This window comes from Cebus imitator, unplaced genomic scaffold (genome assembly GCF_001604975.1).
Source record: "Cebus imitator isolate Cc_AM_T3 unplaced genomic scaffold, Cebus_imitator-1.0 Scaffold63, whole genome shotgun sequence".
Classification (NCBI taxonomy): domain Eukaryota; kingdom Metazoa; phylum Chordata; class Mammalia; order Primates; family Cebidae; genus Cebus; species Cebus imitator.
The window spans coordinates 5,042,173-5,068,675 of NW_016107378.1; the positions used below are offsets into that span (position 1 = coordinate 5,042,173).

Genomic DNA, 26,503 nt, shown 5'->3' on the forward strand with positions numbered 1-26,503 from the left:
AACTAATGGAGATAGAGTATAATAATGATTACCAGAGGCTGGGAAAGGTGGTGGGGCGTGTTAGGGGAGAATGTGAAGATGGTGCCAAAAAAGAGAGAGAATAAATAATATCTAGCATTTGACAGCTCAACAGTGTGGCTATAGTCAATAATAATTTAATTCTATATTTAAAAATAACTAAAACAGTATAATTAGATTGTTTTTAACACAGAGGATAAATCCTTGAAGTGATGAATATCCTATTTACCCTGAAGTAATTATGATACACTGTATACCTGTATCAAAATATCTCATGTACTCAATAGCTATCATCTCAATATGTATCTCACAGCTATCATCTCTCACTTTTTTATATACCTACTCTGTACCCAAAAATTAAAAATATACTTAAAAATTAGTAGAAACATCCCTACATAGTAATGTGGTATACTAGTCTCTACTTCATATTGTACCTTATTGATGATTTCCAAAATGACTGTTTAAACTATCGATGTGTATGTACCCTGTTACTAATATCTGAAATGCTTTTCTTTACAAATTTATTTTTTTTTCTTTTAAAACAGGTGGCCATGTGAAGTCTTCCTTGATTCTGGTGATTTTTTTTAATTAATACCTTGGGGCTGCCTTAGTATTTTATTGATTTTTCTATTGCATCTTTACCACCTGAACTTTACATTATTGCTTTACATGACTGTTCCCTTTATGGCTACACAGTAAGGGACAACTTGCAAATCATCTTTGTATAAACAGCCTTTATGTATTTTACTCAGCAATTATTTATTGAGTTCTGCTAAGTGTCAGGCATTAGGGCTTAAAGAATAAAAATGAAGTATATAGAAATGGCTTTTCTAGAGATCATGCCTGAGTTGACCAAGAGTGAAGCTAGCCAGATTAAAAGGGGTAGAGGACAAAAAAGAGTGAGAGCATGCCAAATAGCAGCAAGAGAGGGAGAGAAGCCTGAATTAGTATATGTATTTGCCTACAGTAGAGTAATGGACCAGCAGGGCGTGATTCACAGTTCGGTAATGCCAGAGAAAGGGCATCCAGGGAAAAGGGCTGAAGATGGAGAGCTGGGAAGAAGTCAGATTATAAAAACTTTATGTGGCATTTTAAGATGCTTGGATATTAATGTTCTTAAGAGTGGTCTCTGGTTCCATTTGAACTTGAGATAGATCACTCTAAATGCTAAAATTAATATTCCTAGTGAATACATTAACACAAAGTGATGGCTCATGTGGACACCATGGAGGAGATACTATGTAGCAAATTCTCAATGATTCTCATTAATACTTAGAAAGCCAATTCTATAATATATAAAGTCATATGAATTATAAGAAATCACTAAATATTTGGTTTTGAAAGATGCTTTTTAAAGTTGTAAATTGATAGCTATAAAAACAAAGCAAGATCGGCTGGATGCGCGCGCACCCGGGGGGAGGCTGCTGCTGCCCGGAGCAGGAGGAGGGGGAGAGCGCGGCAGGCGGCAGCGACTCTGCCATGAAGCAGGGGGGCCAGGGCAGCGCGCTTGCCCAGTCCCCGGTGAGCAGCGTGCGCAGGGAAGGCGCTCGGCGCGGCGGCCGTGGCCGGGGGCGGTGGAAGCAGGCAGGCTGGGGCGGCGGCGTCTGTGGCCATGGCTGGGGCCGGGGCCTGGGCCGTGGCCCGGGACGGGGCCGCGGCCGTCCCCCGAGTGGCAGCAGCGGCCTTGGCGGCTGCTGCTGCGGCTGCATTGGTGGCGGCGGCGTCCCCCGGCGAGAGCCGGTCCCTTTCCCGTCGGGGAGCATGGGGGCGGGGCCCAGGGGACCCCGGGCCACCAAGAGCGGTAAGAGGATGGACTGCACGGCCCTCTCGCCGGATGGAAGAAGGAGGAAGTGATCCGAAAATCTGGGCTCAGTACTGGCAAGAGCTATGTCTACTAATTCAGTCCAAGTGGTAAGAAGTTCAGAAGCAAGCCTCAGTTGGCAAGGTACCTGGGAAATACTGTTGATGTCATTAGTTTTGACTTCAGAACTGGAAAGATGAGGCCTAGTAAATTACAGAAGAACAAACAGAGACTGCGAAACGATCCTCTCAATCAAAATAAGTTTGTGTGCACTTTTCTGCTCTAGCTGCGCTGGACCACTCATCGTTCTGCACCATGGCATGCGCTTTCAAGACTCTGCTTGCTCATATGCTGTTTGCTCTGCTTGGAATGTGCTTACCCGCTTTCCCTACATCTGGCTAACTCCTACTCATCCAAGACCCAGCTCCATTGTCTCCACCTCTGGGAAGCCTGCCCTGCATACTCCAGGCAGAACCAATCCCTTCTTCCATAATGCTTCCCTGGTGCTTTGCCATTGTATTTGTGACTGTTTGTCTGCTTCAGCTAGACTGTGAACTCCATGAGGGCAGGGACCATGTCTGTTTTTGTTTTTGTATATGTAGCCAAAGCCTAGCACATGGTAGGTACTTTATGTTTATTTGATTTACTGTCCACCTCATTTGGGAAGTATATAGTGGTAATAAATGTTTATTAAATAAATTATATACCAGAAGAAAAAACAACAACAACAAAGCAAGATCTCAACCTAGTTTTCCATCCAGTCCCTAAATTCTAAATATATTCCTGGTACTCACTCTCAAGTTTATGTTAAATACTACCCTAAAACAAAATCACTCTTTCTCCCAATTCTCTTTGTTGTTTATTTGTTGCTTTGGTTAAAGAAAGAATACAAATGGCCTTCTAGAAGGTGTTCTGTTTGGTTCTAGGTTGCAGAAGGGGAGTAAACACAAAGTACCCAAAATCATTATTTTAAGTTACAACTCAGGTATTATGAAGCCAAGCAGAGGTACTCTGGGATTGAATTCTCTGTGTTTATTACCTTCTTTGATCCCTTTGCCTTCTGATAACTTTGATTCACACAGGTTGTGGACCGTGTCATTCTCAAACATAACTACAACTCCAGTATTCAACTTTTTTTCATCTATTAAGTTTGTCTGTCTCAGTTCTGTGGATGCCAACTTCTTTTCGGTCATTGACGGTGATTCAGATGGACATTTATCATCATCTTTCAAATGTTCAGATCTTTGACAAGTCTTTTCTTTGAAGTTCAAACTAGTAGAATGCCAGTCTGAAAAATATGAAGATAAAGTTTTCATTTATTAGGATGTAAATACCACAAGTTTAACTAACTTGTATATGTTCCTTCTTCACAGAAGCATGTCTTCTTCTTTCTGAAAAACACACTATTCAGTCAGGGCTTATTATACTTTACACATCCTATGCTTACAAGTCATTTAGGTAAGTCTCAATAGCTATAATCTCTCACTTTTCTCTACATTTGTATTTTTACTATTACTTACCTTGATACACTCAGCAATCTCCATTACATATTTTGCCTTCTGTGAGAACTTGGTTTATTAATACTTAAGATTCTTCAAATCAGGTTTTAAAAATTCTTAATAATTGATTCTTTATATGAATTTTTATTAACAAATTTACATATAGCCATTTTAAATTTAAATATATATGAGAGTATTGTGTTATATGTGTTCTAAAGATATGGGTTTTACAAAAACTTCTAATGAATACACTTTAAATAAGAAACTAATTACAATGTGATAGTCTTTCCTCCATGCACCTATATCTTCAGAATTCACTTTTTAATAGGCCTGGGACAAATATCGTAAATTTATATTAAAATGGTAGGCTTAGGCCGGGCATGGTGGCTCACGCCTGTAATCCAAGCACTTTGGAGGCCAAGGCGGGCGGATCACCTGAGGTCGAGAGTTCAAAATGGTAGGCTTAAGGGACCTAATTCTTCCCATGTAAAAATAGAGTAAGTCTAGAACCACAGTAGATCCCAAGTGCACCGTGTTATCAGACAGAAAATGAATATATAACAAAAATATTTTCCTATTTTAAATAAAATTTCCTATTTACAAATAAAATTATCAAACTTTTTTTTAAGACAAGGGAAAGAAAAAAAATAGAAGTGACAACTTAAAGACCATTTCATCATCAAGAGCCCATATGTATGGTTTAAAATCATGCTTCAAATTGTGATCTGAGAATCTCTGGAGTTCAAGATCCAGTCAGAAGACCCAAAAGGTCAAATAACACAAAATGTTATTTTCCATTATCATTCTCATTCTCTTAGAAATGTAAAGTGAAGTTTTTCAGAGCTGTCATAAGACATAACCTCATAGTTCTAATGGTCAATGGGTTATAGTTCTAATGGCTATTAAAATGTATGACTATGCATGCTTATATTTTTAAATTTTTAGTTTTAATTTCTAAAATAGTATCAATAGATATAACCCACTTAAACAAAAGCTCTATGGAATCTGCAATCTTTTTTTTTCAGCATAAACAGGGTTTAATTAAATCAGGTCCAGTCATATGATGGATAACTTAAAATAAATTAAACCAGAGCTATTTATGTCAATATGGATTGATCTCAGAAATATAATGCTGACCAAATGAAAGAAATTTGCAGAATGGCATGTCTAATATATAACCATTTATATCCAAGTTCAGGACATGAAACAAATTCTAAATATTATTTATGACTATACCTATATGTGGTAAAATGTTTTAACAGTAAATATAAATAATAAACACCCCATATATCATGTTGGTTACATCTGTGAAATAATTTTTAATTGTATAAAAGGACCCAAAGGCCAACAAGTTTCAGAACTGGTGTATTTAAAGACTGTCTACCAAATGCGCATTAAGAAATGATTAATTACTTTCTTCATTTTTAATAATCAAAGATAACGCACACACCCACACACACACACAAACACACAGTTTGCTAATTAGAACATTTGATTGGCTTAAGATCAGTGTAACCACACTGTGATCTAATAATTAAACTTAAAAGTGACATGTTAGCTTTTCTCTAGGTAAAACAGAATTCCCATAAGCATTTTAAACACAGAAAAAATCTTAGAGTCTCACAATTTCTCCCTGTGAATCTCTAATATAGGGATTCCAAACTGGGAACTTTAGGATATCAAAACATAAAAGTTAAAATATCTGAGTTAAAGCTTACATTATAAAAATCCTTTTATTTATTATACTTTAAGTTCTGGGGTACATGTGCATAACATGCAGGTTTGTTACATAGGTATACGTGTGTCATGGTGGTTGGCTGCATCCTTCACCCCATCATTTACATTAGGTATTTCTCCTAAATTATAGATGTGTATGGCTCACCAAATACATGTATTCATCTATGTACATGAAGCATGCCTTGACATTGTCAAGTGCCTCCTTCATTTTTAATTCCTTCCAAGCACTGAAGAAGACAGGAAGAGTGAGAAGTCTTTGCTCCACTTCTCTGACAAGTTTTGGTATTGGAAGTTGATTTTACATTCTGCCTATTTTTAAAATACCTCACTCTTCCTTTTCCTCTACAATGATCTTATTTTACTACTCTCTATTATATATGCTTGCTTTGTTTCCCTTCATTTACTACCTGTACACACTGCTTTCCTTATTCTTCATTCCCACTTTGTTCTATTGGACTTTTATTCAAGACAAGGTCTTACTGTGGCTCAGGCTGGCATGCAGTGGCATGATCACAGCTCACTGAAGCTGCCAGCTCCCAGACTCAGCCAATTCTCCCACCTTAGCCACCTGAATAGCTAAATACAGGTACACACACAACTGTATCTGGCTAATTTTTGCATTATTTGTTCATATGGGGTTTCACTGTGTTATCCACGCTGGTCTGAAACTCCAGGACTCACTGATACTCCCAATTCAGTCTCTAAAAGTGATGAGATTGAAATTGTGAGCCACAATGCCAAGCCATCATTCCTTCTTTTACTCATTTGCTCTTACTTCTTTCCTGACATTTCTCAGATTTCAGAATTTCTTGAATTGCAACCAATAATTCAGCCCCTTTATTGACATTCTCAATTTAATCTGTTCCTGACACATGATAAGACTTATTATCATTCCATGTCACTTTTTCTTTATTATGCAATTAATAAGAGATTTATTTGGTGATAAGAATAAATTACTACTTATGACTCCAAATAACATTCTAACAAATGACATTTTTTATGAAATATAGTTTTTACCTGCCACTTGGTCATATAATAAATATTTTGACTCAGAATCTTCGGACTCACATAAATGAGCAAAAGACATCAGTGAAAGACACTTAGAGATGCTCTGTTAAAACAAATCATAGCAATGTATTTAAATTAAAAATGAAATGATAATGAGTTACGCAAATATGTCCCAATCACTTTCTTTTAAAAATCTGAATTTCTTCCTTCAAATGACTTAAAAATTTAAAAATTATATACTGACAAGGAAAACATTTCTACAGAGAACTTTACCTAGGCTCTCTAGATCAAGCTTATGTTTCATCTTCATATGGCTATGGCCTCTGTACACTGAGATTGGAAGGCCACAGAAATATATTCACAGACTATACAGTACCTTTATGTGCATATCACAGAAAGAAGCTAACTTAAAAATATCCAACTCAATTTTAGATTCCACATGGAAAATGAAAGGGCATTTAAATAATTATGTACTATACTTGCTATATTATTATATCATTAAATATTTTAAATATTTCTAGTTATATGATTTTTTGGTGTTAAAAAGCTTAGCATAATAAACTGTGGAGTATGTCATGTTGAATATAAACAGGACATGGTAGAAGCTGCTTTATTTACGTAAACAAGAGCTTCAAAAAATCTACATCATTTTTCAAAAATTCTTATTGATACAAAGAATGGTTGAATAAAATAATAAAATCATTTAAAAACTTGTCTTTAGGTTATCTTTAAATAAAAGCAAGCAAATACCAGATATAGTAAGCAACTCTCTCCCTATTAAAAAATAACTTCAACAAAGCAAAACAAGCCTTAACAAAAGAATAAGAACATTATATATGATACATCTACAATGTGCCAGGTACTTAATTTCACATTTTCTTTTCTACACATTATATCACTGTAGAGCAACTGCTTCTAAGAGGCCAGGCACTTTCATCTGTTTCCATAGTTGCCCCCTTGGAATATGTCATCATTTGCCATAAAGGTACTCAAATGTGTTCAATTTTCAAACATGATTTCTATTTATGAAAACACCACCATACTTATATTCCCACATACCCCCTACTCCCCAGGACTGTCTTTCTCCTACAGTGCTCCTTGCAGATCTATACTGGACAATCCAAATGCAGTAGTACATTCAAGTTCCAGACATTATCTTTTCAAGTTTCAAGTTGTATATAACTACAGTCCAAACACTTTCTTTCTGAATCTTACTAGGACTTTTACACATCCAGGTCAAATACAGAATCATACATTTGGCTATAAGTTGATGTGGAAGAATTCTTTAGTTTGTAGATGAACTTAACTACAGAACCCAAACTGATGCCTTGTGATGCTAAGCCGATTAGTACTATGGAGGGGAAACTGCACATAATTACTGTACTTTATGGCATGAAAAAAAAAGTAATTCCTTATGAGCACACGCTGAAATGAGAAGGTAATATAAAGCATCCTCTTTTAGTATCACTGAATGCTCATATTCTAAAAACAACCACAACAATGACAATAGATAATACCTCAGAATTCAGACATGATTCTGTACCTTCCTCTTCTCCAGCTCCTAATACAGGTGTTCTACCTAAAAAATGATATTCACAGGCACATTCATGAGAACATTTATCACTGTGTATTTTTATTTTATTTTATTTTATTTTGAGAGGGAGTCTCACTCTTGTTGCCCAGGCTGGAGTGCAATGGCGCAATCGCGGCTCACTGCAACCTCTGCCTCCCAGGTTCAAGCAATTTTCCTGCCTCAGCCTCCCGAGTAAGTGGGATTACAGACATGTGCCACCATGCCTGGCTAATTTTGTATTTTTAGTAGAGATGAAATTTCTCCATGTTTATCAGGCTGGTCTTGAACTCCCGACCTCAGGTGATCCACCCGCCTCATGCTCCCAAAGTGCTGGAATTATAGGCATAATCTGAGGCCTGACCTCAGAAGTCATTTTAAAGGGCTGAACACAGTGGTTCACGCCTTTGGGAGACCAAGGCAGGTGGATCACATGAAGTCAGCAGTTCAAAACCAGCCTGCCAACATGGTGAAACCCGATCTATACTAAACATACAAAAAAATTAGCTGGGCATGGTGGTGCACCCCTGTAATCTCAGCAACTTGGGAGGCTGGGGAAGGAGGATAGCTTGCACCTGGGAGGCAGAGGTTGTGGTGAGCGGAGATCACACCATTGCACTCCAGCCTGGGCAACAAGAGTGAAACTCCATCTCAAAAAAAAAAAGTCATTTTAAGAAGTTTTCTCTGGTTATTAGACTATGCTAGTGCTCCTGTTTTCAAAGAGACATTCTGTCACTTGACTTATTCTGTGATATACAGTTTTTACCTTTTTCTTGCCCATTTACTATATTATATTTTGTCTTACAGTCTGTAGCCCCAGATACATGACTGCCACCATTAGCTGTGTGATTCTTGGAGATCTTCTGTAAAAATCAATAACAACAATGAGTTTCAAGAAGATGAAAAAGAAGTAGTGGTTACATAAAGATTTCCCAAACACTTTCTTTTAGAGAAACTATCATTAAGATAACTTCAAAATAAGAAAAGCGTGTGTTGGGAACCTAAATTATTTAAAAGATAAACTTACATAGGCTCTCTAAATCAAACTTATCTTTTATCTTCACACAGCTATTGCCTCTACACACCCAGACTAAAAGGCTACAAGAAATAGATTCACAGACCAAACCATAACTTATGTGCGTAGTGCAGCAAGAGACTAACTTCAAAATACCTAACTCTACCCTACATTCCCAACAAAATGTAAGAGACCACTTAAAATACTACATAACACACTTGCTATTACACTTAAAGCATTACATATTTTAAAGATTTCTGGTTATAGAATATGTAAATGTTAAAACATCACAATAAGAAACTGTGGAGTGTGGGATGTTGCATTTAAACAGAACATGACAGAAGCTGCTTCATTTAGGTAAACAAGAGCTTGGAGAAATAAACAAAATAAATTTTGTTTACAAAATAAAAAAAAAATAAATTTTTGATACCATTTTTACTGATAGAAAAATGGTTGAAAAAAATTACAAAGCAATGAGAAAACTTTTAGATTATGTCTGCATATAAGCAAGCAAATATTAGCTATAAAAAGCAACTCTCTCCCAATAATGAAATAACTTCAAGTATACTGAGCCTCAGTATATAAAACAGAAAAAGAACATTCACTTGTGAAGCATCTAAAATGTACCAGCCAACTTCATTTCACATTTTCTCTTCTATATATTATACTAATAAAAATAATGATGATGATGATGATGGTCACCCCACTTTCTTGTCATTCCAGGATGTTAACAAGAAAATGAACAGATGAGATCCATTGTTTCCTCTCTGCCCAGAATGGCCTCCTCCTAGACTATCCCATGGCTGGCTCCTTTCATCCTTTAGTTGACAGTTTCAATGTCACAAACAGAAACATCTCTGACTACAGAACTCTACTGCCACTCCCATCCCCAAGCTAACTACAAACCTCTTCAATAATCACTAAACTACCTTCTCTGTTTTCTTAATAGGAAGGACATTCAACTTAGAAGACTAGGTTATTTACTTGTTTTTCTCTTCTTGCTGCTATAACCTAAGCCTCCATCATCTAAATTCAGTCTCTAACTGCCTAGCAGAATTAGTGTTCAACAGCAGAAATTCATTCAAGGTCGAAACACTTCAAATACCATGGGAATGTCTCAAGTGTCAAACAACTAGATTCCTAGAAGATTTCTCTAATAATAGTCTGCTGAAACTACATGTTCCCCAAACTAGAAATTCGCATGTCCATTCTGACTTTCCCAATCTTTTCTTGATGCTACTGTCATTTTATTGTCCTCCAGGTTTACATGAAGCATCCTCAATACTTATTAAGCCACCAATTTCCCTGTGATCACTTTATTATGCATTAGTGTACCCACTTTCAAGTTTACAAAATGCTTTCCAAATTTTTAGTGCATTTGTTCATTACACATGCCTAAGAGGCACATACTAATATCCTTTTTATGAAGGTCATCACTTGACCTTCAAATAGGTTAAATAATTTTTACCAGAAATTCATAGCTAGTAAGTAAAAGCACCAGGATAACAACATGTCTTTTGACCAACTTGGTACTGGTATCATGATACAGCAACTGCTTCTAGCAAGCCAGGCCCTTTCATCTCTTTCTAGTGTCACCTTAGAATAGTCTTCATTTATCATAAAGTTACTCAATTTTTTCTTTTTTTGAATATGATTTCTACTTAATAAAACACCACTAACCCAAACTATTGTGTTTATAGCTTCACTTATTTACAACTCCCCATGCTTTTGCTTCTTTTGAAATTTTTTGCAGATCTATACTAGACAATCCAAATATGGTAGTACTTTCAAGTCCCAGGCATTATCTTTTCAGGTTTCAAATTGTACAAAACTACAGTCCAAACTCTTTCTCTCTGAATCTCATTAGCACTTTTACACATCCAGGTAGACCACAGAATCATGCATTTAGCCATATATTGACATGGAACAGTTTTTTTAGTTTCTAGATAAACTTAACTTTAGAGTTCAAACTGATTCCTTATGACTTCTAAGCCTTATATTTTTTGTGCTATATGATACCAACTTTTTAGACAAATTCTCCAAATTAACAGAATTGTACTATGCAGCAGTGATATACTTTGTACATAATTACTGTACTAATCATGGGCTGATTATGTATCTGTAAGAAAATAATTTTTTTTGAGACAGAGTCTTGCTTTGTCACCCAGGTTGCAGTGCAGTGGTGCCATCTCAGCTCACTGAAACCTCCATCTCCTGGGTTCAAGTGATTCTCCTGCCTCAGCCTCCTGAGTAGCTGGGATTACAGGTGACCACCACCACACCCAGCTAATTTTTGTATTTTTTTCATTAGAGACTGGGTTTTGCCATGTTGACCAGGCTGGTCTCGAACACCTGACCTCAGGTGGTCTGCCTGCCTCAGCCTCCCAAAGTGCTGGGATTACAGGCATGAGCCACCATGCCTGTCCAAAAAATAATTCTTTATGAGTATATTGCAGAGGTGCAAAAGTGAAGTGAAAGCATTCTCTTTTATGTTGTAACATCACTGAAAACTTATTTTCTAAAATAGTAACTACAGCAATAGCCATAGATAATACCTTGGTGTCCAAATGTGATTGTATCTCTTCCTTTTGTCCTGATTTTACTATGGATGGCATATCTATAAAATGTTATACACAGATACATACATGAGAAAATTTATCACTAAATTGTATATGAATTTTATATACATATACAAGTTTGTCTTCACCCATAAATATTTCAGTGAAAAAAAAAAAAAAAAAAAAAAAAAAAAAAAAAAAAAAAAAAAAAAAAAAAAAAAGAAAGAAAGAAAAAAGAATTTCAGGGAATTGAAGAATTGAAGTAGCTTTAAGAAAAAGTTGGTAGTATAAAGACAAGAAATGATTGAAAAGAAGTGAATATTATGTTTGGATCTACAGTTTGGTGGTTTTCTATTCAAAGTATTTAATATACATTCTTTTCAGAGATATTCACTAACTTACCACCTCTAATTTTTTTAATCGAAATTAAATTTTCATTATTTGTGTGCTTTTGTGGGGCACCCTCAATAATACCCATACCATTTTGTCTTTTTCCATTTGCTGGCTTTGTTGCGTTCTCCTATTAAAAATAAAAAAAAACAGCAACTTCAGAAAACATTGCATTTACTCACTCACCCACTCTGTCAGTCAGACAACAAAAATTTACTGTGTCTATCAAATCATTATCAATATTTGGGGATAAGCTAAAAATATAAATCAAAATCAGATCCTACCTTATATTTCAGTGAGGTAGAGATATATGAAAGGTAATAAAAACAGAAAACTATAATCCACGAGTTCTACAACTAAAGGAATAAAGTACAGTACAAGCACAAGGAACAGAACAGTCAGTGCTACATGGGAAGCTCAAGAAATACTGCAAAGATAGACCCATATTTTGAAACATAGACCAAGTACACAGTGAGGGTAGGAAAGATTTCTAGACAGAGAAGCATGCACAAAAACATGACGCATGAAATGACAGGGTAATGAGGGATACCAAAATAATGTGGTAAAAGTGGAACACGGAAGGAATGGAATGGAGAGATAAAATGGGAGAATCAGGCCAAACCACAAAAAGATATGGCCCACACTAGAGTGTGACCTTTTCCCATCATGTAATGGGGAACCATTCAAACGCAGATGAGTTATATATCATTATAAATACATTTTATAAAAGTCACCTTGGCAGCAACAAAAAAATAAAGATGAACATGGCATGGGAGGACATTAGACAAGAGCATTTCAAAATTATGAGTCAGAGAGTGAATTACAGTAATGAGATATAAAAAATGCTATGCAGGTAGAAAATAAAGAATTTGCAAGTGACTGAATTGATGATTTGAGAAAGACCTGAAATGTAGAATTTTTCCTGCTTCAATGTTTCAGTGCTACTTACTAGGTGTTATTTCCTAGGAAGGTGAAACCAGATATTAGAGTAGATTACAAAAAGTCAGGAAAGGGTCAAGGACAATGCCTTCAGTGTTGGACACAACAAATTTGAGGCACCCAGAAAGTAAGAGTGGATGACCTTACTCAGGAAAAGCATATAATGTGAAGAGAAGGAATATTTTTAAATTATACTAAACTCACAGAATTAAATAATGGAAACCTATGCTCTTCTCTGAAATTTCTAAAATGAAAGCAAGAAGAGAAAAAAATCTTGAGATTCAAAATTTTAATTACAGATTTCAACATTTGTTTCAAGGATATAAAATATACTTTTACTAATATACACAACAATTTATTTCTGAAATATTATGGTAATATGCATTTTAAATTGAATGAAAAGATGTCATTCTAAAACAGCAACTCGAGATGCTGCTCAAGTAGGACCCCATATTCACATGAGGAGAGAAAAAAAGGACTAAAAATCAAGTCAGGCCAGGCATCATGGCTCACTCCTGTAATCCTAACACTTATGGAGGCAGAGGTGAAAGGATAGCTTGAGACCAGGTGTTTGAGATCTCCCTGGGCAATATAGTAAGACCCCATTCTCCACACACAAAAATCAAGTCAGCAGAATTCCTAAGTTTTAGAGATGCAATAATTTATGGGTAAAGGTTAACAACTATGAATATTAAAGTTAATAAAGCTTCCTGACAATAACATAACGTGTCTTTGTTGCCAGAGATGTTTTTAAAATTAGAAAATCATCTTCTAATTGTTGATACTTTCTTAGAAATCTTAACTTTCTTGTAATCCTATGATAACAGGTAGTTTATTTTAGAAAATCATAAATTTGGGTTGCATTTTGATGTATGCATGTATGTCTATTATGTACTGATGTTATTAGAAATGAGAATACCTCCAGAAATAATTTCCAAATTTATTTCATTTATTTTAATATTTTTATTTGTTTATTTTTGTGGGTGCGTAATAAGTGTACATATTTATAAGGTACATGAGATGTTTTGATACAAGTATACAATGTGAAATAAGCACATCATGGAGAATGGAGTAACCATCCTTTCAAGCATTTATGCTGTGAGTTGCAGGCAATCCAATTACATTCTTCAAGGCATTTATTCTGTGAGTTGCAGGCAATCCAATTAAATTCTTTAAGTTATTTAAAAATATACAATTATTATTGACTATACTCACTGTATTGTGCTAACAATAGTAGGTCTTATTCATTCTTTCTATTTTTTGTATCCATTAACCATCCCCAACTTCTGCCAAGCCCTATTACCCTTCCCAGCCTCTGATAAACATCCTTCTACTCTCTAAGCCCACAGGTTCAATTGTTTTGATTTTTAGAACCCAGAAATAAATGAAAACATGCAATGTTTGTTTTGTAAATGATTGGATCTCTTTTTTTTTCTGTTTTGAGACAGAGTCTCACTCTGTAGCCAGACTGGAGTGCCGTGGCACAATCTCGGCTCACTGCAACCTCCACCTCCAAGGTTCAAGCAATTCTCCAGCCTCAGCCTCCCAAGTAGCACACCAACACTCCTGGCTAATTTTTGTATTTTTAGTGGAGACAGGGTTTCACCATGTTAGCCAGGTTGGTCTTCATCTCTTGACCTCATGATCTTCCCACCTGGGCCTCCCAAAGTGTTGGTATTACAGGCATGAGCCACTGCGCCTGGCCAGATTTCATTCTTTTTTATGGCTAAATAGTACTCCATTGTATATCTATCGGTACCACATTTTCTTTATCCATTCATCTGTTGATGGAACCTTAGTTTGCTTCAAATCTTAGCTATTATAAATGGTGCTGCAACAAATATAGAAGTGCAGATATCTCTTTGATATACTGATTCCCTTTCTTTTGGATATGTACACAGCAGTGGGATTACTGGATCAGATTGTAGCTCAATTTTTAGTTTTTTGAGGCATGTCTGAACTGTTCTAACCACAGTGGTTGTACTAATTTACATTCCTATCCATAGTGTACAAGGATTCCCTTTTCTTCACATCCTCACCAGCACTTCTTGTTGCCTATCTTTAGGATATAAGCCATTTGAGCTGAGGCAAGATAATATCTCATTGTAGTTTTGATTTGCATTTCTCTGTGATCAATGATGTTGAGTACCTTTTAATATGCCTATTTTCCATTTGTATATCTTCTTTTGAGAAATATCTGTTCAAATCTTTTGACCATTTTTTTATTGGATTATTAGATTTTTTTTCCATAGAGTTGTTTCAACTTCTTATGTATTCTGGTTATTAATCCCTTGTCAGATGGGTAGTTTGCAAATATTTCCTCCCATCCTGTGGATCGTCTCTTCATTTTGTTGGACTGCATCCTTTGCTGTGCAGAAGTTGTTTAATTTCATGTGATCACATTTGTCCATTTTTGCTTTTGTTGCCTGTGCTTGTGGGGTATTGTTCAAGAAATTTTTACTTAAACTATTGTCCTAGAGATTTTCCCAATGTTTTCTTGTACTAGTTTCATAGTTTGAGGTCTTAAATTTAAGTCTTTAACCCATTTTTATTTGGCTTTGGTATATGATGAGTGAAAGGAATCTAGGCCAGGTGCGGCAGGCTCATGCCCATAGTTCCAACACTTTGGGAGCCTGAGGCAGGTGGATTATCTGAGGTCAGGAGTCTGAGACCAGCCTGGCCAACATGGCGAAACCCCTACTCTACTAAAAATACAAAAATTAGCCAGGCATAGTGGTAGGTGCCTGTAATCCCAGCTACTTGGGAGGCTGAGGTAGGAAAATCATCTGAATCTGGAAGGCAGAGGTTGCAGTGAGCCAATATCACACCACTGCACTCAGCGTGGGTGACAGATCCAGACTCTGTTTCAAAAAATAAAAAATAAAAAAGACATAGGAGTCTAGTTTCATTCTTCTGTATATAGATATTCAATTTTCCCAGCATCATGTATTGAAGAGACTGTCTTTTCCTCCAGTGTATGTTCTTGGCACCTTTTTCAAAAATATGTTCACTGTAGGTATGTGGCTTTATTTCTGGGTTTTCCATTCTGTTGCATTTGTCAATGTATCTGCTTTTATGCCAGTAACATGCTGCTTTGGTTACTATAGCTCTGTATTATAATTTAAAGTCAGGTAATGTGATTTCTCCAGACTTCTTATTTTTATAGGAGAGCTTTGGCTACTCTGGGTCTTTTGTGTTTTCATATAAATTTTTGGATAATTTTTTCTATTTCTATAAAGAATGTAATTTATATTTTTATGAGATTGCATTGAATCTGTAGATTCTTTGGGGTAGTATGAAACTTTTAACAATGTTGATTCTTCCAATTCATGAACATAGAATATTTTTCCATTTTTTGGTATTCTATTCCATTTCTTTACCAATGTTTTATACATTTCATTGTAGAGATCTTTCACTTCTTGGGTTAAGTTAGTTCCTAGGTATTTAACTTTACACGTGGCTGTTGTAAATTTCTTTTTCACATTGTTCACTGTTGGCATCTAGAAATGCTACCAATGTTTGTATGTTAACCTTGTATCCTGCCACTTTACTGAATTAATTTATCAGTTCCAATAGTTGACTTGTGGAGTCTTTAGGTTTTGTCAAATATAAGATCATATCATCTACAAACAAGGATAATTTGACTTTCTCCTTTCCAATTTCAATGTCCCTTATATCTTTGTCTTGCCTGATTCCTCTGGCTAGAACTTCCAGTACTATGTGGAATAACAGTGGTGACAGAGGGCATCCTTGTTGTGTCCCACATCTTAAAGGAAATGCAAATTTGGGTTCCCCATTCAGTATGATACTAGCTGTGGGTCTGTCATATATGGCTTTTATGGTTGAGGTATGCTTCTTCCATATCCAGTTGAGGATTTTTATCATGAAGGGATGTTGAATTTTATCAAATGCTTTTTTTGGGCATCAATTAAAATTATCATATGATTTTTATCCTTCATTCTGTTGATATATCACATTGATTCATTTGCATATGTTGAACCATCCTTGCCTTGCATCCCAGGGATGAATCCCACTTGGTTGTGATAATCTTTCCAATGTATTATTGAATTAAGTTTGCAAATATTCCATTGAGGATTTTTGCATAAATATTCATCAGAGATATTAGCCTGTAGTTTTGTTTTTTGATGTGTTTTTGATTTTTGTATTAGGGTAATACTTTTCCCATAGAATGAATTTGGAAATTTTCTGTCTTCTTCTGTTTTTCAGAATAGTTTGAGCAGGATTGGTATTATTTCTTCCTTAAATGTCTGGTAGAATTGAGCAGTGAAGCCATCTAGTCCCAGGCTTATCTTTACTGAAAGACTTTTTATTACAGCTTCAATCTTATTACCTGTTATTGGTCTGTTAAGGTTTTATATTTCTTTCTGATTCAGTCTTGGTAGGTTGTACATATCTAGGAATTTGTCTATCACTTCTAGATTTTCTAATTTATTGGCATATAGTTGCTCACAGTAGCCACTAACAATCTTTTGAATTTCTGTAGTATCAGTTTTCATGTCTTCCTTTTCATTTCTGGTTTTATTTATTTGGGTCTTCTTTTTTTCACAGTGTGGCTAAGGGTTTGTCAATCTTTTTAACTTTTTTAAAAAATCAACTTTTGTTTCATTGATCTTTTGTGTTTTTTATTTTAATTTCATTTATTTCTGCTCTGATCCTTATTATTTATTTTCTTCTATGAGCTTTGGGTTTGATTTGCTCTTGGTTTTCTAATTCTTAAGATGCATTATTAGGTTTTTTATTTGAAGTTTTTTCTCATTTTGGATGTAGGCACTTGTAGCAGTTCCCTCTGAGCACTGTTTTTGCTGTATCCTACAGGTTTCTTGCATGCTGGGTTTTCATTATCATTCATTTCAAGAAATTTTTTAATTTCCTTCTTAATTTCTTCATTGACCCACTAGTCATTCAGGAGCATATTGCTGAATTTCCATGTGCTTGTACAGTTTCCCAAACTCCTCTTGTTTAGTTTTATTCTACGTGGTCAGAGAAGATGTCTGAGATTATTTAAATTTTTTAATGTTTTAGGCTTGTTTTGTGACCTAACATAATCTATCCTCAAGAATGATTATTGATTTTTCTGTCTGGAAGATCTGTCTGATGCTGAATGTGGGTTGTTGAAGTATCCAGCTATTATTATATTGAGGCCTATCCCTTTAGCTCTAATAATATTTTTTCATATAGTGGGGTTCTCCAATGTTGAGTGTATATATACTTATATTTGTCATATCCTCTTGCTGAATTAACCCTTTTATCATTATATAGTGAGCCTCTTTGTCTCTTCTTACAGTTTCTGTATTGAAATCTATTTTTTCTGATGTAAGCATAGTGATTCCTGCTCTTTTTTGATTTCCATTGGCATGGAATATCTTCTTCCATACCTTTATTTTCAGTCTATGTGGACTTTAAAGGTAAATTAAGTGTGTTTATTAAAGGCAACAGATCGATGGGTCTTGTTTTTTCACTCATTCAGCCAGTTTATATCTTGATTGGAAAGTTTACTCCATTTATAGTCAGTGTTATTATTGATAAGTAAGGACTTAACTCCTGCCATTTTGTTATTTATTTTCTGTTTATTTTGTGGTCTTCTCTTCCTTGTTACTCTCCTTCCTGTCTTCCTCTAGTGAAGGTAATTTTCTCTGGTTATATGATTTAGTTTCCAGCTTTTTATTTTTTGTGAACCCACTGTTCTTTTGGTTTGAGCTTCGAGGCTTACAAATACTATCTTAGAACCCATGATTTAAGGTGATAACAACTTAACACTATTTTCATAAACAAGCAAAAAGAAACCTAATAAAAACTCTATACTTTAACTTCAACTGCCCATCTTTTAACTTTTTCTTGTTTCTATTTCTTTCTTATAGTACTATGTCTTAAAAAACTGTCATAGTTATTATTTTCCTTTGGTTCAACTTTTTATCTTTCTACTTAAGATATGAGTAGTTTATATACCACAATTATAGTATTGTAATAGTCTATATTTTTCTGTGTACTTACTATTAACAGTGAGTTTTATACCTTTAGATGATTTCTTATTGCTCATTAACATCCTTTTGTTTCAAACTAAAGAATTCCCTTTAGAAGTTCTTGTATGACAGGTCTGGTGTTGATAAAATCCCTTAGCTTTTTGTTTGCCTGGAACCTCTCTATTTCTCCTTCATGTTAGTAAAATATTGTTGCCAGATATACTATTTTAGGGTAAGAGATCTTTACTTCAGCACTTTAAATATGTCATGTCACTCTCTCATGGCTTGTAAGGAGGTTTCCACTGAAAAATCAGATTCCAGATGCATTTCGGCTCCATTGTCTGTTGTTTCTTTTCTCTTTCTGCTTTTAGAATCCTTTATCCTTGGCCTTTGGCAGTTTGATTTTTAAATGCCTTGAGATAGTCTTCTTTGGGTTAAATCTGCTTGATGTTCTATAACCTTCTTATATTTGGATACTAATATCTTTCTCTAGGTTTAAGAAGTTCTCTGTTACTACCTCTTTGAAAAAAACTTTTTTTTTTTTTTTTGAGATGGAGTCTCACTCTGTTGCCCAAGCTGGATTGCAGTGGTGCAACCTTGGCTCACTGCAACCTCCACCTCCCAGGTTCAAGCGATTCTTATACCTCAGCCTCCCGAGTAGCTGGGACTACAGGTGTGTGTCACCATGCCTGGCTAATTTTTGCATTTTTAGTAGAGACAGGGTTTCATCATGTTGACCAGGTTGGTCTCGAACTTTTGACCTCAGTTGATCCACCTCCCTTGGCCTCCAAAAGTTCTGGGACGACAGGCATCAGTCACCATGTCTAGCCTTTATTTGTTGAAAAAGATGAAATTTAGTTTTTATAAGACTGCCTGTAATAAAGATGAACATTAGTGGTTTATTAGGGCTACAGGCAGATCTGTCAAATTGCCACATCTCTGCCAGCTGCTGTGTGAGGCTCATGAGTGGTGACCACTGAGTGGCCAAGAGAGCAGCAGGTGCTGCAGGAACAGGTGCTTCCTTACTAGTCACGCTATCTTGAAGCCCATGTCTCAAGGCTGAGAAATCCAGAGTGAGTTTCTGCTGGCTCAATCTCTCATTCCTTTTGTTTGGCTTACATCTTACTGTTCACTGCACGTACTAGGATTCACCAAGTCCTGAGCAAATCTGGTGTTGCAGCACCATCTCTTTCTGTTGGTTTGTCTTAGTTGTCCAGAGGCCATCATTGTCTTGCCTATATGCCTCTTTACTCAAATATATACATATGTCCAAATAAGAGTTTAAACAAATATAAAATCTTTGATTTTAAACAAATAAAAAATCCAATTGTATTTTTTCAGCTCCAGAATTTTTGTCTGATTCTTTTAAATTATTTCAGTCTCTTTGCTGAATTTATATGATCGAATTCAGAAATCCTTCTCTCTGTTATCTTGAATTTTCCTCAATACAGTTATTTTGAATTACCTGTCTGAAAGGTCACATATCTCTGTTTCTTCTGGAATGGTCCTTGGTGCCTTATTTAGTTCATTTGGTGAGGTCATATTTTCCTGAATGAAGCTGATTCTAGTATATGCTCTTCAGTGTCCAGGCATTGAAGGCTTAGGTGTTTATTGTAGTCTTCACTGTCTGGGCCTATTTGTAGCCATCCTTCTTGGGAAAGATTTCCACATATTTGAAAGGAATTGGGTCTTGTAATCTAAGCTTTATCTGCTTTAGGGAGCACCCCAAGCCCAGTAAGGCTGTGATTCTTGCATACTCATAAAGGTATCACCTTGATGGTCTTCAAGAATTCTCTGGACTACCAGGCATAGACTCTTGTTCTCTTCCCTTACTTTTTCCCAAATATATAGACTCTCTCTCTTTGTTCTAAGCCACCTAAAGCTGGGGGTGCAGTGACACAGGCACCCCTGTGGCCACCGCCACTATAACTGCACTGGGTCAGACCTGAAGCCAGCACAGTACTTGGTCTCACCCAAGGCCTGCTGTAACCACTCCATGGCTACTGCCTATGTTCACTCAAGGCTCTGGAGTCCTACAATCAACAGGTGACAAAGCCACCCAGGCCTGTGTCCTCGATTTAAAGGCAGTGAAGTCTCTCAAACCCCAGGTGGGTCCAGAAGTGCTGTCCAGGAGTCAGCAACCAGAGTCAAACCTTTAGAAGTCTACCTGGTGTTCTGCTGTACTACAGGTGAGCTGGCGTTCAAACTACATGATGACATCCTTCCCAATTTTCCTTTTCCTTTCCAAAGGGAGAGGAGCCTTACCCCATAACCACCACCACCTCAGGCCATGAGAAGTACCACCAGATTACTGTCTATGTTCTCCTAAGGCCCAAAGTCTCTCAAATCAGCTTGTCATAAATGCTGCCTGGCCTGCGACTCAGCCTTCAGGGGCGTGGGCTCCCCTCTGGACCAAGCATGTCCAAAAATGCCATCCAAGAGTCAAATCTTAGAATCAGGGACCTTCAAGAGCCTACTTGGTGCTTTACCCCTGCCCCCCAACCCCATAGCCATGCTGATACCTAAGGTGCAAGACAAAGTCCCCTTTATTTTTCCTTCTGCTAAGATTTTGCCCCATTGCCACCGTAGCTGGTTATGTGCTATTTTACCTGAGGTCAGCAAGTCACAGAGGCTCACCCAAGGCCTTTGACCTGGATGTCACTGTTGGTTATTAAAGGCCTAAGAGCCCTTCAGTTAGCAGGTGAGGAGTGCTGCCAGTCCAGGACTGAGTTCTTTCCTTCAAGGCAGCAGGTTCCCTTTTGGCCCAGGGTATGTCCAGAAATGTCATCAGAGTGCCAGGGCCTGGAATGGGGGGCCTCACAACTCTGACCAGTGCCCTATCTTGCTGCTGTGGCTCAGCTGGTATCTTAGATGTAAAAGTCCTCCCCATTCTTTCCTCAAGCAGAAGAAAGGGGCCTTTTGGAACTGTGAGCTGTGCAGCCTGAGGTTAGGGGAGGGTTGATGCCAACACTCCTTTGGCTACCCCAGCTGATGTCTCAATGTGGCATATCCTCCCCATTTAGTTTGTTATCTCTTGGCCTAATTCGGCACTAGGACTCACCTATGAGTTGCAGTCCTTATGACCTAGACTGCCTTTTGAGTGTACTTGGATACACAGAGTACTGTAGCCATCAGTTGCAAGGTTTCAGGCACTCAAGTTCAGACCTCTGGGCCTGGTGATTTTCCTCCTCCTAGGGCTGGTTTAAATGCTCCCTCCACAATTGGACATCAGCTGAATTTGGTCTAATTTTCCTTTTTTCTCTAACAGAACAGCACTGAGTTCACTGCCTCACGTTTGCTGTGTTCTCCCTCCCCCAGCACCCAGAGAGACTCTCCACACTATGTCAGACTGCTGGGAATGGGGGAGGGGTGATGCCAGCCATTCAGGACTTTAAAAAATCTCTTCAGTGCCTCTTTCAGTGATATGAAGTTAAAAGTAGGTACTGTGAGTGTTCACCTTACTTTTGGTTCTTATGAATGAAGGTATTTTTTTTCTACGTAGATAGTTGTTGACTTGGTATCTTTGTGGCGGGGGTGGGGGAGGGAACAGTAGAGCTTTCTATTCCTCCATCTTCTTCCCTGAATTTATTTCTTTAAGAGAATTGTACCTTGAAATTTATTTTCTCATTGAATGGATAAAATTAAGAACCCCTTTTATATAACCAGAAATGTTAACTAATGAAAAGATTAAATGTAATATATTTATTTCTTTTCTTTCTTTATTCTTAGAAACATCTAAAAGAGCTATCAAGATTATATGAAAGAATAAGATAAATTAGTTAAGTCATGGATATGCCAAACACTAAGTTAGAAAAGTTAAACAAGAAGCAAGAGTCAAAAATTAAGAATTCATAATATGCACTCACAGGCTTGACTTTAAAAAGAAAAAAAATTCATAATAAATCTGATAAGGCCTAAAACAGATTTCACTGTGCATTTTTATAAACACAGGTCCTACTAGATAAAATATAAGACATAACTTTACTAAATTCAAAGATGTGAGGATAAAAATTTCTTTTTTAAAAACTGATACATAATAGATGTACATATTTTTTTAAGTAAATGTGATCATTTGATACATTCATATAATCAAATCACCTTAGTAATTTTTTCTTTTAAATGTACAGTAGATTAATGTTAAGTATAGCACCCTTAAATTTTCTTTCAGTTCTTCATAAAAATCAGCTATAATATATTATAGCTGATATATATATATATAACTGAATCTCAGCAATTTTTTTATCTAACTTTCTTTTCTTAATTTACATTTAAAATAATTTCTATTATATTTTATAATGTAAAGAGTTCCTGCTCTCAATAAATTCTAGTTTATGATGTGTTTTTACAATAATCTGACTCGACTTTACTCAATCTTTACATTTATCTTGCCTCTCTTTAATAAATTCTTCCCCTTCTCATGCCAGTTAGAATGGTGATCATTAAAAAATCAGGAGACAACAGATGCTGGAGAGGATGTGGAGAAATAGGATGCTTTTACACTGTTAGTGGGAGTGTAAATCAGTTCACATTCACCCATGGTAGAAGACGGTGTAGCAATTCCTCAAAGATCTAGAACTAGAACTACCATTTGACCCAGCAATCCCATTACTGGGTATATACCCAAAGGCTTATAAATCATTCTGTTATAAAGACACATGGACACGTATGTTTATTGCAGCACTGTTCACAATAGAAAATACTTGGAACCAACCCAAATGTCCATCAATGATAGACTGGATAAAGAAAATGTGGCATATATACCCATGGAATACCATAAAAAGGATGAGTTCATGTCCTTTGCAGGGACATGGATGAAGCTAGAAACCATCATTCTCAGCAAACTGACACAAGAACAGAAAACCTAACACTGCATGTTCTCACTCATAAGTGGGTATTGAACAGTGAGAACACATGGACACGGGAAGGGAAACATCACACACTGGGGTCTGTTGGGGAGTGGGGGGCTAGGGAAGGGACAGGAGAGAGGTGGTGGGGCCTAGGGGAGGGATAGCATTGGGAGAAATACCTAATGTAGATGACGGGGTGATGGATGCAACAAACCACCATGGCACATGTATACCTATGTAACAAATCTGCATGTTCTGCACATATACCCCAGAATGTAAAGTATAATAATAATTTTAAAATAAATAAATAAATTTCCTTCATCCCCCTCTTCAGCTTCACATTTCTTAAGCTGCAGTAGTTGGTTGCTTTCTAATTCTTTACTGTGTTTCTATTCTGTTTCTCATAAAGCTAAGGACAAATGATGTATAAATTCACCTCTTTCCAAGAAACAGAGAAAAAAAGAATAAATCTTGTAGGTCAATGATAGGTGAATAAAAGCCTCACATAGTTACTAAGTAGAAAGCTACACTAAGTATGCTTCAGTGAAGACATACATGCACACATGGATTGAAAGAAGAGACGCTGTAGAGAATGTGTTCTATGAGGAAAAACATAGGTTGAGATAAATCATTTTTAAAAGACTAGGGAGGAGGGAGAAAGAAACAAACAAACAAAAAGATGTAACTTGACCAGTCAATCAAGTATAATCTTGAAAGAAAGCCAAGAAAAAAAGCCAAAGCCAAGGAAGAGAAAGAAAAACATCACACGCAGTAAGGTACATGGAGAAACACAGATGTATAACAGAAACTTTGGTTCATGGTGTATTTTGAATAATACTGCTTAGCATTTATAATAGTTTTTGGTAAACATTTCTGTGACACAGAATTGAATTTCATACTGTAAAACAAGACATTCAGCTTGTTAAACATAGTCGTCTACCACTTCCTAAAAGCTAGAACATTATTACTTCAGAGAAAGAAAAATGGAAAAAGAAATATTCCATCAACATTCCACTTGGAAAGAAAATACTAATCAGAATTCTAAACAGTAATATATGGATTGAAAAGATATATTTAGTAGAATATGGGTTGGGCTTTTAAAAAGTTTAAATACTTTAAATCTAAAATCTTAATTTATGCTTACAGCTGGAAGACACTAGAAAATATATTAACACTTTAACCCTCTTTCCTATTATTGATACATTTCTAATTTATTTTCTTCTTATTTATGACACATTTTCTCAGCATAACACATCTGAGTTTATACATCCTAAATATAAAAGGGAATACACATTTAGGCCATATCTTATAAATGAATGGATTTAATTATTAGATATGTTAGGCATATTATATTACTGCTAACATCCCATTATATAGAAATGCATTTGTCTGTTCATTTGTGGTACTCCAGGATACAAAAAAAAAGTTCCCTAACCTCCAGTAGCTCATAGTAATAAAGGAGTTTTAAAATGATTATTTAATAAATACAAAAACTTCTGAAATTTGAAATCTTAGTATGTGATGTAAGGATTTTATTTGGATATTTTTAAGAACTACAACATAAATAATTCTGAAATTAAATCACACTATATAGTTATTAAGAGTCTCTGCTTCTAGAACTTGTTATTTGGACAAACAACTATTCTTCAATTGGGAAGAGTTTTAAATATATTCTTAATGAAATGACATAGAAATGACAGTGGAATCTCATTGGAATACAGATTTTGAGAAAGAAAATTTAAATTTCTACATTTTTACGATCTTTTTAAAATCAGAGGCAGGTTCCTGCTAAGTTGCCCAGGCTGGGGTCAGACTCCTGGGCTCAAGCAATTCTGCCACCTCGGCCTCCTGAGTAGCTTGGACTGCAGGCATGCACCACCATACCCAGCTAAATTTTCACGATTGCTAATATTATTTTAGCCTAGTTACATAACCAAATATAGAAATAGGAAAAAACTCACCCCTAAAAACTATTTATATAATACTAAAATAATGTGTTTAAGAAAGAAAAGTATATGCTATCTGTTGTACAGTTTTTGAACAAAAAGGCATCAAGGAGATTCCATGATTACTATAATAAGTAATCAGATCCATTAAAGGTTTATTCCAGCATAAATATTAAAAATCCATCTTAGTATAACTTAAACGTTATGCACGATAAGAATGCTTATTCAAATCAATGTTGACCAAATTTAAAATTTGCTCTGTTATGAGAAAGCTTTGCTTAATACAATTTTCCTGTCACTATGTATTTTCCAGCCCATTCTTTTTTCACTCCCACTCCCTCTACATATTTACCAAGTCTTAGTTATTTATCAAAGTAAAAAATGTTCAAAAATGTTTAGTCATGTTTCTGTAAAACCATGTTTCTCTGATGAACTTTCCATAACCAACATAAAATGATTGTAGGTAGATTACTACTAAATTTTAAGAGTAAATGTTATAGAAAATTAGATCCAGAATGAGAAAATTAATTTTGCAAGAGACCTCTTTACCTCAGTATCAAAATCAGAGTCTTCATTAGCTGACGTAGATTGTGAGTGATCAATAGATGGTTTGTTGCAAAGCCTTTAGAATAAAAATATACAACAAAAATGAGTGTGTTCATTTCTTTAAGCAATTTGCAGGTTCATACCTGGGTGCCCTCCCAAAACAAAACAAACAAACAAAAAAGCAAATCTAGTGAAAAGTCAACTATCTGTATTTAAATAATGTCTCAATATAATTATAATTTGGCCTCTGTTATGGAAAAGATCTTAATTACCTATTTCTACTTCCTCCTCTCCCAAGTTATGGAACGATCCATGAAGACTCACCCACAGTTCCATAACAAATCATGACAGCCAATATATTGGTAGAACCTGAGAAGAACTGGGCTTCACAAATTCTATGTCCTGGAGGCAGAACTTAAAATCCAAGTAATGGCTGACATAACCTTTGTTACCTGAACTGGAAGAAACCCGATAACCTAAAATAAGGTAAAAAGGTCCACTGTCCCTTCTCCATGATCTATCTCTGGTTCAAAGACTAATCTGTGTCACTTAAAAATGGCAGTCCTGATTCTTCTGCTTGGAAACCACTTAAGCAGGCCCCCATTGCTTCCCTTTTTTCTAAAACAGTGCAGAATCTTCCCTCAAACT

General features: G+C 36.0%; 1 protein-coding gene and 1 pseudogene across 1 annotated transcript in view; one reads left to right on the forward strand and one right to left on the reverse strand.

Annotated features, from left to right (window-relative positions):
• The first annotated feature begins 1,416 nt into the window (after window positions 1–1,416).
• On the forward strand, window positions 1,417–3,287 carry LOC108305472 (annotated as a pseudogene).
• Window positions 3,288–8,723: 5,436 nt separating this feature from the next.
• The window catches only part of LOC108305414 (putative ankyrin repeat domain-containing protein 26-like protein), a 53,503-nt gene continuing 35,723 nt past the window's right edge, over window positions 8,724–26,503 (reverse strand). Inside the window, exons 8-10 of the mRNA XM_037739144.1 lie at window positions 25,859–25,931; window positions 11,609–11,726; window positions 8,724–8,731 (exon numbers count right to left, since the gene is read on the reverse strand). Coding sequence (XP_037595072.1) covers window positions 8,724–8,731; window positions 11,609–11,726; window positions 25,859–25,931 — 199 coding nt within the window. The remainder of the gene's footprint in view (window positions 8,732–11,608; window positions 11,727–25,858; window positions 25,932–26,503) is intronic.